General features: G+C 40.9%; 2 protein-coding genes across 2 annotated transcripts in view; one reads left to right on the top strand and one right to left on the bottom strand.

The window, feature by feature from the left end:
* Positions 1–18247, bottom strand: part of FRMPD4 (FERM and PDZ domain containing 4) — a 787588-nt gene that overhangs the window by 438472 nt on the left and 330869 nt on the right. The window lies entirely within an intron of this gene.
* On the top strand, positions 11176–12024 carry LOC113240732 (E3 ubiquitin-protein ligase SIAH1-like). The gene has a single exon (XM_044391878.1). The coding sequence runs from the start codon at positions 11176–11178 to the stop codon at positions 12022–12024; it is 849 nt and encodes a 282-aa protein (XP_044247813.1).

Genomic DNA, 18247 nt, shown 5'->3' with positions numbered 1-18247 from the left:
GTGGCAACGGAGCACTTAAAATGTGGTGGCTGGCCCAAATTGAGATTTGTGCAAATTACTCACAAGATTTCAAAAAGTAATGGACATGCCCAAAGGTCTGTAGTGAGGCAATACGCAGTTGCTAGTCCACACACACCTCCGCACACACACCCCCACGCAGCTGTGATTATTTGAAAGCCCTTCAAGAACTCTCACAGACCCGATGCTGACCGCACAACAGTGACCCACTAGCACAAGGTCTGAGCCAATCCTTTTCCAATTTGAATCCAAAACAGATAAATCTCCGGAATATAATAAGTTAAACACCAATTTTGTATACCACCTTTGGTGTAACTGATCAATCATTGTAATCCTGTGGCCAGCTTTTTATAAGTTATTTCTAATGTCAGAAAATTCCCAGGAACCCCTCAAAATTAAGTATCCTCTTGGGTTTTTATTATGAAAGTTCTCCCTTTAGAAATATAAAACTCTGATTGCTGTACTCGTGTTGTCTCTTTCTTCTGTCTTAAAAGAAAAATCTGGCTGATCACAGTCTTTGAATTTATAGGACCTTCTACTCTGACATGAAATTTATACTCCAATGAAACATTACCCTTTGGGAAGGTGCCCATTTGACAATAATTCACAAACATCAGCAGGTGCAATCAGACCAAAAAGAAAGACGACAGGATCCAGAAAAATAAAACATTGCTTTGATCGATATTTCAAACACTTATTGCATGACTAGTTCAGTAAATACACAAATGAGCCTGTCAAACCCAACTCAATTATTGGACACCCCTGCTGTTTTCATCACACTGCTCATCTTGATCTAAAGAAGAAGAAGAAGAAGAAGAAGAAGAAGAAGAAGAAAAAGAAAAAAATCTAAAAACAAAAAACAAACAATCTGTCTTTCATTTTGTGACTATGTGCATTGAGGAAATAATGACAGCGTGGAGAGGGGAAATGAAAGCGCTCAAGCATCTATAAAAACTTAAAATCAGGTGAAGTCAGAGTTGAGGCCAGGGTTCAAGAATGAGTCTACAGGGGGCGCCCGGGTGGCTCAGTCGTTAAGCGACTGCCTTCAGCTCAGGGCATGATCCCAGTGTTCTGGGATCGAGCCCCACATCAGGCTCCTCCGCTGGGAGCCTGCTTCTTCCTCTCCCACTCCCCCTGCTTGTGTTCCCTCTCCCGCTGGCTGTCTCCATCTCTGTCAAATAAATAAATAAAATCTTAAAAAAAAAAAAAAAAGAATGAGTCTTAAAAAAACAAACCATTTTTCATATAAAATGGCAGACACTGACTGTTGTCCAGTATCTGTGTTCTCTCCTCCACAACACTTTGCTAGACCTCATTTACCAACCTCCCTTGCAGGGACTGGGGACACATTTGTGTTGTGGCCAGTTGTGTAAGCAGAGCCACGCGCTATCTTGCCCTGAAACCTCCAGCAAGATCCACCAGGTTCACTCTCTCTTCTCTCTCCAGTGGGGATACTATGAGACCCCAGAAGATGATCAAGCCCTTAGACCAAGAGTTGCCAAACTTTTTCTGTCAAGAGCAGACAGAAAATATTTAGACTTTGCAGGCCACATGCTATCAGTCATAAACACTCAACCTGCCGTCATAGAATGAAAGCAGTCAGAGACCATAAGCAAACACATGAGCATGGCTATGTCCCAACCAAAGCATGGATGATGGGCACAGAAACTTGAGTTGCGTATAATTTTCATGTGTCATGGGGTGCCTGGGTGGCTCAGTCAGCTAAGCATCTGACTGGCTCAGGACATGATCCCAGGGGCCAGGGATCGAGCCCCGCATTGGGCTCCCTGCTCAGTGGGGAGTCTGCTTCTCCCTCTACCTGCAGCTTTCTCTGCTTATGCTGTCTCTCTCTCCCTCAAATAAGTAAATAAAATCTTTAAAATAAAATTTTCATGTGTCACAAGATATTATTCTTTTGTTATTTTTAAACCATTTAAACATCAGGAAAATGTAAAAACAGTGTTTAGCCCAGAGGCCGTAGTAGGCCCTGCCAGACTGAAAGATTAGGCAGGGGTCCCTGTAAGACTGTGTGGAGACTCTTCTCTGTCAACCCCACAGCCCCGCCACTGGAAAATGACAGGAGTAAGAAATAGGTTTTCTTGGGCGCCTGGGTGGCTCAGTTGGTTAAGCGACTGCCTTCGGCTCAGGTCATGATCCCGGAGTTCCAGGACAGAGTCCCACATCAGGCTCCCCACTTAGCAGGGAGTCTGTTTCTCCCTCTGACCCTCTCCCCTCTCATGCTCTCTCTCAAATAGGTAAATAATACCTTAAAAAAAAAAAAGAAATAGGTTTTCTTATGGGAGGTCTCAGAGCCTGTTGGAATACCCTAATACATAAGTAATTGCAGAATCTTGACCATCATGAAAAGAATAGATACCATACAAGCTGTTTCAAAGGAATAAAGGCTTTCCTTGGGGAAACACACATGTCCCCATCCGGATCCTTGTGACAAACTTCGACATCCAGATTTTCCTGAAGATAAAGCCTTTTACAATTTTTAAGCAGGTAGTTGCTTTTTTTATTTGCCTCCTGCCTCTTCCCCTTCCCCTTTTTAACATGTGTCAAGGATAATACGATAGGACACCTCCCCCAAGTGTTTTTGAGACACATCCTACCAGTGACCAATTTCTAAATAGATACCTGAGAACAGAAGTGGTACTTGTCTAAAACAGAGAGGGTACAATTGCATTCTTGGCAATGGTGTCAATTCTGACCTAACATGATATACGGATGGCACATAATACAGTTAAAATGACATACAAGTAAGTCAGTTTCTTTGCTGCAGAGAGAACCACAAAAGAGACCACTTCATGCAATTTGGAAAATCCTGTTCCTAAAAGCATTATTATCCCACCATCCAAAAACAACTCCGAAGACACTGTAATTAAGTCCTCTAACATTCCTCATTTTACAGTCTATAACTGCATAGCTCGTGTTAAAGGGAATATTTAAGGATAGTAAAAGTAGACAGAAAAGATTAATAAAAATATTTATAGTCAGTCCAAAGGCTATAGACTATATTATCTGAGGGCACACACATAGTTTTCTTAAGAGGAATTCTTTTTTGGAAAGGTGAATGACTTCATATTGATTTTTTAAATATGTAAATGTTTACTATCTGAGAGGTAAAAAGATATAAAAGTAACTTTAGGGTGATGAAGTGCAAATATATCATGGCCGAATAATGATCATACTTTTCAGTTATATACTGTGACAGATAATAAAGAACACTTAACCTAAGAAAGGAAAAATTTTATCCATAGTTTATAGCAGACTACAGATGACTTTTTTAAGTGTCTGACTCGATTTCAGCTCAGGTCATGATCTCAGGGTTCTGGGATCAAGCCCCACAAGGGCATTGCACTTAGCCTGGAGTCGGCTTGAGATTCTCCCTCTCCATCTCTGCCTTTCCCCCTGCTCGGACTCTATCTCTCTCTTGAGAATAAATAAGTAAAATCTTTATAAAATGAAATAGGATCGTCTGAGTGGCTCAGTTGTTAAGTGTCTACCTTCAGCTCAGGTCATGATCCCAGGTCCTGGGATCAAGCCCCGCATCGGGCTCCGTGTCGGTGGGAAGCCTGCTTCTCTCTCTCCCACTCCCCCTCCTTGTGTTCCCACTCTCACTGTCTCTCTGTCAAATAAATAAATAAAATCTTCAAAAGTAAATAAAATAAAAAATACAATACAATACAAAACAATTAAATTAAAGGGCTAAACTTGGGGACCCTGGCTGGCTCAGTCAATGGAGCACAGCGACTCTTGAATTCAGGGTCATGAGTTTGAACCCCACATTGGGCATAGAGCCTACTTAAAAAATAAAAATAAAAGGCCTAATCTTGTACTGCTAGGGTTGGCAAGCTTTTTTTTTTTTTTTTTCCTAAGGCTCCATAGTACATATTTTAGCCTTGTGGGCCACTCTATCCCTGAGGCAGCTATTTGACCTGCTGTTGCTATGCAAAAGCAACCACAGGCAGTCTATAATGCCTGCCTGTGGCTGTGACCCAATAAAACTTGATTTATAAAAACGGGCCCCTGCCCTCGCTATAGTTTGCCAGCTCCTGTTGTACTGATTCCCAGTGGTAACCTTAAATTAAGACTAGATTTAAAAAAGTAGTTGCCCCACCTCTCATACCATTGGTATTTCAGAAGAAAATTCTAAGGACCATAAATATTAGGAAATACATAATGATATACTTTCTTGTCTCTCCAGTTTCTGGAAATTTGCCCCTTTGCAAAAATACACTTTCAAAAAGACATCTGAAAAACAGGAGACTGGTTTTTCCATCTTGATTTTAATTTTAAGAGTAAATGATGTCTTGATTCAACTATCATTTTACAGGAAATACAAAGAATAAAGAAACTTGTTAAGCCCTGCCATGGAATTGAACCAGCAAACTCCAGAACGAGTAGAAATTCTACAGGATAAATGACCCAATTTCTTAAAAAAATACATTATAGGAAAAAAAAAAGAGAGAGATGGGGAAACCAATAGATTAAAAGAAACTTTAGAGGCATATCAATCACCTATAATGGGTAGACCTTATTTGGATTCTCATTCAAATGAACAAGTTATGAAAAAGTATTTGAAACAATTAAAAAATTGGAACACTAAATGTGTAACTGATATTAAATAATTGTTAGTATTTCAGGGCAATTAAAACAAACAAACAAGAGGACTGTTGCCTGACCAGCTCAGTCAGTAGAGCATGTGACTCTTAATCTCAGGGTCATGAGTTCAAGCCCCACATTGAGCATGGTGCCTTCTTAGAAACAAACAAACAAATAAACAAAAACCAAGAGGACTGTTGAGAACTAGAACAGAGGAAGTAAAAAACATCAAGGAGAAAGCAGTAGTAGAAAATATTTTAATGGAAAATTTTCCAGAAATCCTCAAGGTTAATACCTAAATGTAGCCTCTCTTTTGGAATTTATCAAGTATGAAATTCACATAATACAAAAAGTACATAAAATATATTGGCACCAAGAACTGAAATAGATTTTAATTGGCAATGTCTTCATAAATCTCCTTCCCCATAAATAAGGAAGATATTTGTACAAATGCTAAGAGCACTCCTAAAACAGAGCAAGACTGATTGCCAAAATCAAATACGGCATGAAATGATCCTTTTCTGGCAGACATTTCATTTATGATCAGGATGAATGGAGCATGTCTGAACACACCGCATCATCTATTTTCTGACACAGCTGCAAAGCAAATACGAAAAACAGAACATATGCTAGAAAACTTTGATCTATACGTTGGAAAAATGATGCAAAAATACATTTCTTAGATGTAAAGACAAACTTCTAAAAATAACTTTATTCTATCAAACAGTCTATTATTATTAGAAGAAAAAATGCCTATAAAATGTCCACATATACATTCATTTTAGGAAATAAACCCTTGTTGTTCTTTTGTGTAGATCGAGATTTGTCAGCCTCGGCACTGTTCACATTCGGGGCCAGGTAATTCTTTGTTGTGGGGCTGCCCTGTGTATTGTAGGGTGTGTGGTAGCAGCCCTGGCCTTTACTTTCTAGACGCCAGGAGCAATACCCTTGTGCCAGTTGTGACAACTCAAAAGGTCTCCAGGAATGGCTAAGTGTGGTCTGGGGGCAAAATAATTCCGAGCTGAAATCAAATGGTATAGATCAATTCTTGTTCTAATATCCAAGAGAAACAGATATCCATCAACACTGCAACAAGCTAGGACCCCCAGACTTACAGAAACGGATGAAATTTCCTAAGCCATGACCATGACAAGGTATTGGTCTTCAGATTTCTAACGTATATATCTGAGCTCATTGTCAAGCATTCTTTCTGATCAGATTGGGACATATTTAATTTGGGAGTTATTTCAGGCTCCAGCACTACCAGTCAGTAAGAACCAAAAGTTCTGCAAAAACGTGGATTTCAGTGTGTCAAACATTCCAATCATTTACAGAAAAACACATCCACAAGACAACGGCAGTGCCTCAAACACGTTTCGGGAAAAAATAATCTTCAAAAAGTGCCCAAGAAGATGACTGGAAATGCTTCTTCTCCTTTCTTTTCCTTTTTCTCATTTCTTAAAAACTATTTGCTCTGGGGTGCCTGGGTGGCTCAGTCAGTTAAGTGTCTGACTCTTAATTTTGGCTCAGGTCTGATCTTGGCTCAGTTCATGATCTCAGGGTCATGAGATCAAGCCCTGGGTCAGGGCTCCACACTCTGTGGAAAGTCCACTTGAGATTCTCTCCCTCTGCTCCTCCCCACTCACACGCTCATGCAGCTCTCTCTCTCTAAAATAAAAATAAATAAATAAATATTTAAAAAATATTTAAAAAATATATATATGTATATATATATATATATATATGCTTAGGATTCATGATTTTTTTTAAAGATTTTATTTTTAAGTAATCTCTACACCCAACGTGGGACTCAAACCTACAACCAAGACCAAGAGTCCCATGCCCCACCTCAGCCCGCCAGGTACCCCAGGATTCATGATTTAAATTTAAAGCACTATTCCAATGAAATTATTTCAAATAATATACAAATTATTTCAAATAATATGTAAATTATATAATATACAAATTATATATACATATATAAAATAACAATTCCAATGAAATAATTTTTTCATTGCAAATCTCTCATTGTAATTTTTTAAAATTATTTATTTGAGAGAGAGGGAGGAAGAGCAGAGGAAGAGGGAGAGGGAGAGAAACAGACTCCCCACTGAGCAGGGAGCCCGACACGGGACTTGATCCCAGGACCCTGAGATCATGACCTGAGCAGAACAGACACTTAACCGACTGAGCCACCCAGGCACTCCCATTGTAATTTTTTATAGAAAAATACAGAAGATATATCCGTGAAGGGGGGTTTTTTGGGTGCCTAATTTTCAGATGGAAAAATTACTTTTGAACTATTTCTTTCATTTCTACTTGCTTCTGATTTTTTTTAAACTTCACTATATCATTTTGTAGTAGGGTTATATAAGTATATGGACATGAGTTGCGGGTACATGGTTGTGTGTTGTGTCATTCTTCAGACTTGAACCACATTCAAAAAATATCTTCACTGAGTAATTTAAATAATTTTTTAAAAAATATGCACACATCTACTCTTAGTGCCATAGTTTGTAGCACTTACTGATGCCATAGTTTTTCCTCTTGTTTGTCTATTTCTGACAAAGAGCCATGGTCCTTCTATGACTCTAATCTGATTTACAAATATATGTGTTCAGTAATGCCTCTAGATAAAATACAATACTGGATAAAAAGTACAATACTGAATACCAGATATAAAATATGTCACTGAAATCTAAAGACTGTCCTTTACTTTATACTTACTTTCATAATTACTGATGGTTTAATCTTCTAATGCAGCTTAATAGTACTAATTACCTCATTAGTTATGCATGCCAAAAATTTTTCCCTTTTTTCTGGTATAGAGAAAGCATGAATTTTAATATCTAAAAAAATGTCTTAGAGAGCTAGAGTCAGAATCTGTTTAGAAGCCCAGAGTGAGAAGTTTCTCCCCGCTACATGGGTAGGGATTTGGCTGGTTAGGATTTGAAGAGGCTATCAACGGACACCCGTAAGGATATTCAACCCCCAAAGCCAGCAGCCAATAATATAGGTGCGGAGAATGTCACACGAGAAATAAAATAAAATCCAGGAATCCAATCACATGCAGAGAATGTGGATGCAGAATAATGTACTTTTAAGGACTAAAAGATTGGTGGTTTTTGATGCTCGATGAAACATAGAATTCAAAGGATTATCTTCGCTTGTATTTGGATTTGCTGTTAAGGTTGTATGCTTTCAGAAAAAAAAAAGATTTTATTTGTTTACTTGAGAGAGAGAAAACACAGGAGAGGGAGAAGCAGACCCCCGCTGAGCAGGGAGTCCAATGAGGGGCTCCATCCCAGGACCCCAAGCAAAAGGTAGACACTTAACCGACTGAGCCACCCAGGCACCCCAGGTTTTTTTTTTTTTTTTAATATTTATTTGTGAGAGAGAGAAAGAGAGCAAGCGAGCACAAGAGCAGGGAGGAGGCATAGAGGAAGAGGGAGAAGCAGACTCCACACTGAGCAGGGAGCCCCATGCGGGGCTCAATCCCAGGACCCTGGGATCATGACCTGAGCTGGAGGCAGACGCTTAACTGAGCCACCCAGGCACCCAATATTGTACAATTTTTTTAAGATTTTATTTATTTCTTTTAGAGAGAGAGGGGAGAGGCAGAGGGAAAGAGAGAACCTCCAGCAGACTCCATGATGAGCCTGGAGCCTGACGCAGGGCTTGATCTCATGACCCCGAGATCATGACCTGGGTGGAAATCAAGAGTCAGACACTTAACGGACTGAGCCACCCAGGAGCCCCTGTTGTACAGCTTCTGATTTGTGTGCTTATCTTTATGATTACAACTATAAACCTATGATTTCATTTTAAAATCCATTTTGTATTTAGCATCTATTAATAGTTTATATAAAGGAAACGTTTTTGCTCAATTAAAAATTTTTTTAAATAAAAACAAAGTTTAGTTTTCTGATGGTCAATCAAAAACCAGATTACCTAAAACCTTCAGTTACCCTGGCCCCTATTTTGGTGGAAGGCCTCTCTTCGCACAGCAAAGGCATGGGGAAAGTCAGCTGCTATTAACTACAATTAAATTTAGTCTGTAAAAGGAGAGAACATTTCATCCTCTCATTTCTCCTTGCTTTACCCTAATTTGTCCTTCAAGTCAGAACATATTATTTCATTCTCAAAGCCATTACCATCCTTATCTTCCCCAACGGGATGTGTAGCACCAAGCACATTTGGGCTCTCAACGGTCACCATCTGATGAGCTCACTACATTCCACACTCCAACGCTGCACCCTCTGCCCAGCTTCCAGTGGAGGGGAGGACAGTGTTTGTAGGTGGAATGGCACTATGGGGATGTTAGAAGAACCCATTCAAACCCATCCTATGTGTTATTAAGCCTAGTGTTTAGCACAGAGCACACAAAGGAAGAATGAATGAGTGAATCACAAGCAAATAATCAAAATCAGAGAACACCAGGGCAAGTCATTCTGCAGATGGCATTTCAAACAGGAATAGTGATGCATTCTCAGGAGTTTGATTAAAACTAAATGGAGAGGCTGGTTTTTATTCCTGGTTTCTAGCTCTTCCCCGAGCAGTGTCCCATCCATTAGCAAGTTGTTAGCATGTTTTGTGTTTTGTTTTGTTTTTTTTCCCAACTTTGTAATTGCTACTCCATTGCTTGGTCTGGTTTTCTAACACCCAATCCCACTGCTCCTAAAAGTGTTATATACATATATAATTGCATTTTAAATGAAAGCGAATTCATTTTAATTTTGGTTTGGATATTTCTTAACACCCCTGGAGATGGCTGGCAACATTCCAGGAGGCTGCAAATCAGAGTCGCCAAAAAGTGCATTAGGAGGAAAACCAAGCGTGTTGCTGAGTAGAATCATCTCTCAGTGGTATTTATGCACCTCTCTGCTCAAGCCAGAGCAAACGCTCAACAACCTGCTACATAACTTGTCTCGAACACGGGGTCATTTCTCGCCTTCAGAATTGACTTTGGCTCATGTTGTAATTAATCTTCACTCAAAGGTTCTAATGTAAGTTTTATATTGTAAAATGCCAACACAGCAATCTATCTTTAGCATGGTGCTCACTCTCTTTGTCTCTTTACATGCACACACACACCCCCACATTCAGCCCTAATGTTATAAGTAGCCCTCTGCATAGCTCAGCTGGCCACGCAGTCTACCAGCCCATTCTTGCTCATACTGGTTCTTTTGCTGAAACCCATGGGACCATTTATAAACTTAAATAAGGGAAGCACATATGTGCAGGAGCCAGCTAAGAAATAAATTAACCAAGTATTTCATTTCCCAGTGGATTATGCAGAAGGAAATTTAACAGAGCATCTTTTGTATTTTTATTTGTTAAATCTGAAAACCTTACAAATATACCATTTTGAGAATCATTTGGGTTAAGGTATCTTACTTTTGAATTAAAAGTAGTCCCTAGGAGGGTCACACCCTCATATCAATTATTTTATTTTATTTTATTTTTTGAAGTTTTATTTAAGTAATCTCTACCCCCAACGTGGGGCTCAAACCCACCCCGAGGTTAAGAGTGGCATGCCCTTCCCACTGAGCCAGCCAGGTGCCCCTCCTCATATCAGTTATTTTACAGTCCTTACCATGCATTAATGTCCTCAGAAAACTGGATTTGTGGTTGCCTGGCTGGCTCAGTCAGTGGAGCATGCGACTCTTGATCTTGGGGTTGTGAGTTCAAGCCCCACGTTGGGGGTAGAGATTAAGTAAGTAAATATTCTTTAAAAAAAGAAAATTAGATTAGTGAACAGGAACAAGAGATAGCGCAGGAGAATTCAGAGCTTGAAGCATTTGTATCTTTAGTACTGGGTAAGAAGGCTATACAGAATTTACGACTATGAAACATATTCACAGCCCCGCCCCTTCCGGGCTGCCGGCGCGCGGGGCCCTGCCTTCTCAGGGCTGCCTGGGCAGTGTGGGCTCTTTACCCGGGCGCGAGGCGGGCCGAGAACGCGCAAAACGAGGGCGGCAGCGCGCGGCCGCCACCGCCGCAGAGCGCGCTCTCGGGCATCAGGGGCAGCCATTGCGAGGCGCGCTCTCGAGCTTGGGAGATGACCGTTGAAAGGCGCGCTCTCGAGCGACGGAGGCGACCGTTGAAAGGCGCGCTCTCGAGCGTCAGAGGCGACCGTTGAAAGGCGCGCTCTCGAGCGACGGAGGCGACCGTTGAAAGGCGCGCTCTCGAGCGTCAGAGGCGACCGTTGAAAGGCGCGCTCTCGAGCGTCAGAGGCGACCGTTGAAAGGCGCGCTCTCGAGCGTCAGAGGCGACCGTTGAAAGGCGAGCTCTCGAGCGTCAGAGGCGACCGTTGAGGGGCACACTCGAGAGGCGGCGGCGGCGGCAGCGGCGGCGGCGGCGGCGGCGGCGGCGGCCCAGGGAGTCCCGTCGGTGGCGGCCCAGGGAGTCCCGTCGGTGGCGGCCCAGGGAGTCCCGTCGGTGCCGGTGCCGGCTCAGGGAAGAGGCGGTGGCAGGGGTTAGCGACAGCGACGACGGAGCGCGTTTGAGCGACAACGGCGGTCTGAGCCGTGCTCTCCGCCTACAGAAATGAGCCGCCAGACTTCAACCGCATTACCTCCTGGAACCTCGGCGTGTACACCATCCCAGAGGGCGCCTATCCTGGCCGGCACAACCGCATGCAACAGCGACCTGGCAAGTCTTTTTGAGTGTCCAGTCTGCTTTGATTATGTGTTACCACCCATTCTTCAGTGTCACAGTGGCCATCTTGTTTGTACCACCTGTCGCCCGAAGCTCACTTGTTGTCCGACCTGCCGGGGGCCTCTGGGATCCATTCGCAACCTGGCTATGGAGAAAGTGGCCAATTCCGTACTTTTTCCATGTAAATACGCCGCTTCTGGATGTGAAATAACTTTGCCACACACCGAGAAAGCAGACCACGAGGAGATGTGTGACCTTCGGCCTTATGTGTGCCCGTGCCCTGGCGCTTTCTGTAAATGGCAAGGCTCTCTGGAAGCTGTGATGCCCCATCTGATGCATCAGCATGAATCCATTACGACCCTGCAGGGAGAGGATATCGTTTTCCTGGCTACCGACATTGATCTCCCTGGCGCCGTGGACTGGGTGATGACGCAGTCCTGTTTTGGAGTTCACTTCATGTTAGTCTTGGAGAAACAAGAAAAGTACAACGGTCACCAGCAGTTCTTCGCAATTGTCCAGCTGATAGGAACACACAAGCAAGCTGAAAACTTCGCCTATCGTCTTGAGCTAAATGGTCACAGGCGGCGGCTGACTTGGGAAGCGACTCCACGCTCCATTCACGAGGGAATCACCACAGCCATTATGAACAATGATTGCCTAGTCTTCGATAACAGCGTTGCACAGCTTTTTGCAGAAAATGGCAACCTGGGCATCAATGTAACTATTTCCATGTGTTGAAATGGCAAGCCAACATTTTCTGGCCAGAGTTTAAAACCACTGCAGTCAATTTCACAGAGAATAAGCAACCCATTTTGCCTGTCAACCTCAAACTTTTGATAGGTCTAGACACATGAGGTAAATAAAAGAAAAGGCTGTTAAATACAGGAAACAGTTGCATATAGTAACACTAGTATATTTTAAAATAAGTCAACAGTAAACCATTTAAAATAGATATAGATATGTACACCCAACATGGGCATCTCTTGTATTAAGAAAGAAAGCATTGTTAAATAATTCTGAATTTGTGTTGCAGATTGAGTGTACTGTTCAAATAAACTGTTTTGTGTGTGTGTGTTTGTGTGTCTGGTTTGTTTGTTTGTGCCTTTAACCAACAAGCTATGTTGAGTGGTCTTGAACCACTGCTTTTCCCCTTTGTGGGTCAATACATAGTGTTCCTGTGTGTGTATATTTTATGTGTGTGTGTTTGCTAATTTTTTTTCTAGTCTTTCTAGTAAAATTTGTTAAATTTTACTTTCTTTTCCATAATTCAGGTTTTTCCTCACTTTTTTTGGGTGCCTTTTTAAAGTTAGTGTCTTTCTGATATGCATAGTTGTTTATGGTAAAGCTTATACATAGGTGTTCAATAAATATTTCCTTTTCCCCCATTAATCAGTTCATTAGAAATATTCTAGGCAGCAGCTCTTTCTACCCGCAGGTCCTACCCCTGTGTTTTAATAAAATCACCATCTGCATCGGAGAAAAAAAGAAAGAAAAAAAGAAAAAAACAAACTAAAAAACGAAATAAAAAGAAAAAAAGAAAAAAAATTAAAAAAACAAAAAACCAAAAAAAGAAAAAGAAAAAAGTTGAAAAAAAACAAAAAAGGAAAAAAAGAAAAAAATTTAAAAACAAAAAACAACACAAAAAAAGGAAAAAATTTAAAAAAACAAAAAAGAAAAAAGAAAAAAAATTAAAAAAACAAAAAAGAAAAAAATTTAAAAAACAAAAAAATTTAAAAAAGAAAAAAGGAAAAACAAAAAAACAAAAAGATTTAAAAAGGAAAAAATATTTTAAAAAGAAAAAAATTATAAAAAGGAAAAACAAAAAAAAAAATTTAAAAAAGAAAAAAATTAAAAAAGAAAAAAGGAGAAACAAAAAAGAAAAAAATTTTAAAAAGAAAAAAGAAAACAAAAAATTTAAAAAGAAACAAGAAAAAATCAAAAAAAAAGAAAAAAGAAAAAAATTTTTAAAAAGAAAAAAAAGAAAAAGAAGAAAAGAAAAAAATACATTCAACACTTTTGAGAAGATATGAGTTCCAGAAGGGAAAGGTAACAGCAGAAGAATTATCAGAAGCTATTTAAAGCAGCTGTAAGATGGTCTCTGTCTGTCTCTCTCTCTCTTTCTCCAGTTGAGTCATACCTTTTAACATATTCTTTGAAAGGTTAGGGAATACTGATATATTTTTTTTAATACCAGAAAAAAAAAATCTGGTGTGTTTTTTTTCTTCCAAATATCTTGGACAAATCACATGTTTAAAATTTGTTCTTCGTACGCCTGGGTGGCTCAATAGGTTAAGCATTCAGCTCAGATCATGATCCCAGCATCCTGGGATTGAGTCCTGCATCGGGCTCCTTGCTCAGCAGGGAGCCTGCTTCTCCCTCTGCTTGATGCTCCCCCTACTTTGCTCTCTCTCTCTCTCTCTCTCTCGAAATAAATAAAAATCTTTAAAAAATAAAATAAAATTTGTCCTTGTATTTATTGGTTTTGCAGAAGAAGGCATCGTCTTACACAGTATTTGTAATCAAAAGCAAATCATTTATTTAAAAAAAGGCAGCTTGCAAAAAATGTTTTTGTTCTTTTACAATTCTCAAAGAACATCTGGATAATTAAAAAAAAAAAAACAACCACATTCAGAAAGTAAAAATGGGCCAATGAAAGTAAAAGAAATAGGAGAGACTGGGAAACAATGGAGAATTTTGGTGAGGTTCCTGGTAGTGGCTAGGGTCCTGTTGAATATTATTTCTGGGTTTACATGGACTCCCTGCAACAGTTGAAATTGCAATCTTCTTTCCGAAGGAAACCTGGACTTAACTTCACACAGTATTTGAATGGCCTGTGCACTCACTTACACTTCTGACTATACTGTTAGTTCCATGAAGGCAAGGAATCTTTTATTCTGGCGTCCCAGAGCCCAGCTCATCCCTGATTATATGGTGGGTGAACATAAATATTTACTCCCTCTTGTGGTTGACTGAGTTGATATGTCTGGATTTAATTCAAAGGCTGCACAGCTCAACATAATCTAGTTCATAGATCATTCCAACATTGTTCCCTCCCTGCCCCAATCCCACCCAACAGTGGTGTTTGCCAATCTAATCTCCCTATGTTCCCTTGGGTACCAAATAAAGTATCAGAATGGAGACAGAAGCAGAAAAAGAAATGGCAGATCTACTCCATGTGACCTTCTTCAATGGGTTTTCCTCTCCTTATTCTCTCTCCTTCGAGTTAGGCTAGGTCTATATGACTGACCATACATCTTTGTTTGCTCAGGACAATTCTGGTTTATGTCTGTTGCCCTTTCACTCTCAGAAATGCCCTGGATTGGATGGTCATCTCACAACACTCAAGAACTCATGTTGAGGGGCGCCTGGGTGGCACAGCGGTTAAGCGTCTGCCTTCGGCTCAGGGCGTGATCCCGGCGTTCTGGGATCGAGCCCCACATCAGGCTCCTCTGCTATGAGCCTGCTTCTTCCTCTCCCACTCCCCCTGCTTGTGTTCCCTCTCTCGCTAGCTGTCTCTATCTCTGTCGAATAAATAAATAAAATCTTTAAAAAAAAAAAAGTTAAAAAAAAAAAAAAAAGAACTCATGTTGAGTAGGAAGGTGCTATAGAAATAACCAATAGAGCACACCAACGTTTGTCCTCAGAATGGCCATGACACAGACATTCATGCCAGTTAATCAGTGCTTTACTCAAGAACTAGAAACCAGAATTAACAGACTCATAAGGTGTAAAGTACTAGGGTTTTTAATCTCATCTGTTGGCTCCCAACGCTGGTGAAAAGCCTAGCTGCACGGAAGACTCACTTAGGCTCCAGGAACTTTCAAAGCACACAGAATCACATTCCTCCCCCTAGACTAGGAGCTTCTTATCTAGCAAATCTGGGTAGGGCTAAGAAATCTATATATTTTTTAAAGTTCACCCAAATGAGTCTTCTAGAACCTGAGGCTCATAAATATTAAGTAAATTTCTACGGTGGCCCCAAGATTGAAACAGAAACCTCCCTATCTCCCTGACTTGAATGCATGATAAAACAGAAAAGGGAAATATGTTAACTGGGGAAAAAACATCCACATCACAATTTTAGCCACTGTGACATTAATCACAATATCCCATGTGATTATGTGATAGCTCCTGCCAGAATACCTCCTACCAATTCCACAAGCTTGGTCTTATCTCACTTCCTATTTAAGAGATAACTTCAAAAGGAGCAGCTGTCATGCATAAAATTTGATAGATGATTTATGCAAACAAGATAAAAAACTAATTTATCTTCCACTAAACATAATGAAAAACACCCAATAAATCCACCAATTGATCCAGCTTTCTAAACATGAAAACCAAGGCTACTCTCCAAGTCTTCACTACATTCTTAATATTTTACCTGGCAACAAAGACAATGTAATAAAAACCTGACACAGACCCAAGAAAAAAGACAGTCTTATCCAATGGTGACCAACCTTGCGTCCCACACAGTCAAGGAATTCACAAATGACTGTGAATTCTATAAAGCTGTTGTAAAAATGGGAATGTACCCCAATAAGGCCGCTCAAGCTCTATGAAAGGCCAACCATGTTTGCCTTTCACCAGAATCCTATCAACTCAATGTGGTAACTGTGGCTTCTTAAAAGCTCGGATGAACTTCTCATGTCACTATCAGAAATTCCAGATCATGTCTGGTGGATTAGAGCTTCTCACTAGCGAGGACTACAATGCAGCGCCAGGACTGAAAGAGTTTAAGTTTGTAACTGACCTTAGTTAGATACAAGCAACAAATATAACAGGTATTGCTGAAAAGCTCTTAAATAACCTGAAAGTTTCCTTTATTATTTATTACTACTTCAACTGTGACAGTGCTGTCATGTTACTATAAAGCAGTTTCTGCAATGTGCTCTCCCAAACATTGGTGCCATGAGATTTTCGTGAATGTTATGCAAAAAGAGGATTCTGGGATCAGGTGAATTTAGCAAAAGTCGGTTTAAACAAAGTTCAAGAGCATCCTTAAAGGCACGATAACTTAGAGTTTTTAATATGTTTTTGTGAAGTATAAATCCCCAAGAGGGAAGGGTATGATACTCAGCATTTTCAAAATGTATTTGGCCAGGGACACCTGGGTGGCTCAGTGGTTAAGCGGCTGCCTTCAGCTCAGGTCATGATCCCAGCATCCTGGGATCAAGTCCTGTGTCAGGCTCCCTGCTCAGCGGGGAGCCTGCTTCTCTATCTGCCTGCCACTTCCACTGCTTGTGCTCTTTCTCTGTCAAATAAATAAGTAAAATCTTTTAAAAAGAATGTATTTGGCCAAAGGTTTTCTTCTGTAGTGTAATTGGAGGAATATCCTGGGGTACCCTAAAATATACTTTGGGAGCACTGAAACAGACACTTGACAGTTACACATCATTGATAAAATCTGGACCAGAAACTAATCAGAAAACCAGTGGACACGGGTAAATCAATTTGACTGTGTCACTTCATCATTACTGTTAATTTTTTTCTTACAAATTAACATTTCTACACACACATCAACACACCATAGAAATAGTCTTTTAAATCGGGAGTAGCAGATGCCCTTCTCCATCCAACCTGTGTTCTGCTGAATTTCATTTCCCCCAACTGCTGGGGAGCCCACAGTTCCTTATAGAACTGCCTCCCACTGCTTCTGGGACCCCTCAACAAGTGTCTAAAGGCTCTTGAGGAACTCCTGTTTGCCCTTGTGAATTCTCCCATGTACTCCTCTCTTGGGGGCACATTTGTGTAGAGATCCCTCCTCAGGGCCTTCCAAGGCCATGAGGGAGCTGCTTCCCATGGGGCTCCACTGATGAACCACCAGGTACCCCTGATGCCAAGTACCACCACCTCCAGAATCACCAAGGGACAGGTACCATCAAACACCGATAACACAGTCCTTGAGATGCCATGTGTGCTTTACTCTATGTTGCATTTTGTCACATATGACATCAAAGCAATGTTTCTTTGCACCCTTTCCTATCTTCCAATATAAACACAGCTTTCAAATTTTACTGTCAGAAAGCAACTTTCCACGGACCGCCCCCATTTCTACACATCCTTCCAGCGGAGGCCCTGACTGCCTTCTGTTCAGGACTCATTTTTCAAAGATGTCCATATAGGGAACAGACTTCAAAGATCTAGTGCTTCCCTCCTTCCCTTCCAAGCGGAGAGCAGGTATGCTTGCAGCCTGGAAAGACAGAGATCATTCCAGCCTTTGGAGCAAAGGGTATACACGATTATTTCCACTCTAAGAGATTTGGATTCTCTAAGCTCAGGGCTCCTTTCCTGCAATGGAAACCACTGCATGCCCTACACCCACCTGCTCCTCTTGGTGTTGCCCTATCGGAACTGGCACTCAGAACAGACACAAATGCTGATACTCTGGCTACTGCTTGGCTGTGAGCAATACGCTGTCTCTTGTCTGTGACAGGGGTGTTGGGTCTTCCTTCTGTCAGCATCCATGAAATTGTAGCAGGCTACCTTCTTAGCTTGCAAGTTAAGGAAAGAAGATCTCTGACCCAGGACACGATGGGGGGCGGGGGTGAGGAGGCACCTGTCTGGCTCAGTCGAAGAGCATGTGACTCTTGATCTCAAGGTCTTGAGTTCGAACCCCACACCGGGTACAGCAATTACTAAAAAATATAAACTTAAAAAAAAAATGCTCACATCCTTAAAAAAAAAATCTCTGACTCCGCATAGATCTTGACATTTATATTTAGTAACATTTTGTCTGGAATTAAGATCTAAAAGCAGATTTTGCGAGCGCCTGGGTGCTCAATCGGTTGAACATCTGTCTCATGGTTTCGGCTTGGGTCATGGGATGGAGCCCTATGTGGGGCTCCACACTCAATGAGGAGTCTGCTTCTCTCCCTCTCCCTTTGCCCCTCCTTCAGCTTGTGCACACTCTCTCTTTCTCTCTCTCTCTAAAATAAATAAATAAATCTTAAAAAAATAATAA

Source organism: Ursus arctos, chromosome X, assembly GCF_023065955.2.
Source record: "Ursus arctos isolate Adak ecotype North America chromosome X, UrsArc2.0, whole genome shotgun sequence".
Classification (NCBI taxonomy): domain Eukaryota; kingdom Metazoa; phylum Chordata; class Mammalia; order Carnivora; family Ursidae; genus Ursus; species Ursus arctos.
The sequence above is the reverse complement of the archived record's forward strand: the minus strand, read 5'-3'. Positions and strand labels throughout refer to the sequence as shown.

What these genes read in the sequence shown, in the direction of transcription:
- LOC113240732 (XM_044391878.1), top strand. Translation starts at nt 11,176, where the DNA reads ATGAGCCGCCAGACTTCAACCGCATTACCTCCTGGAACCTCGGCGTGT.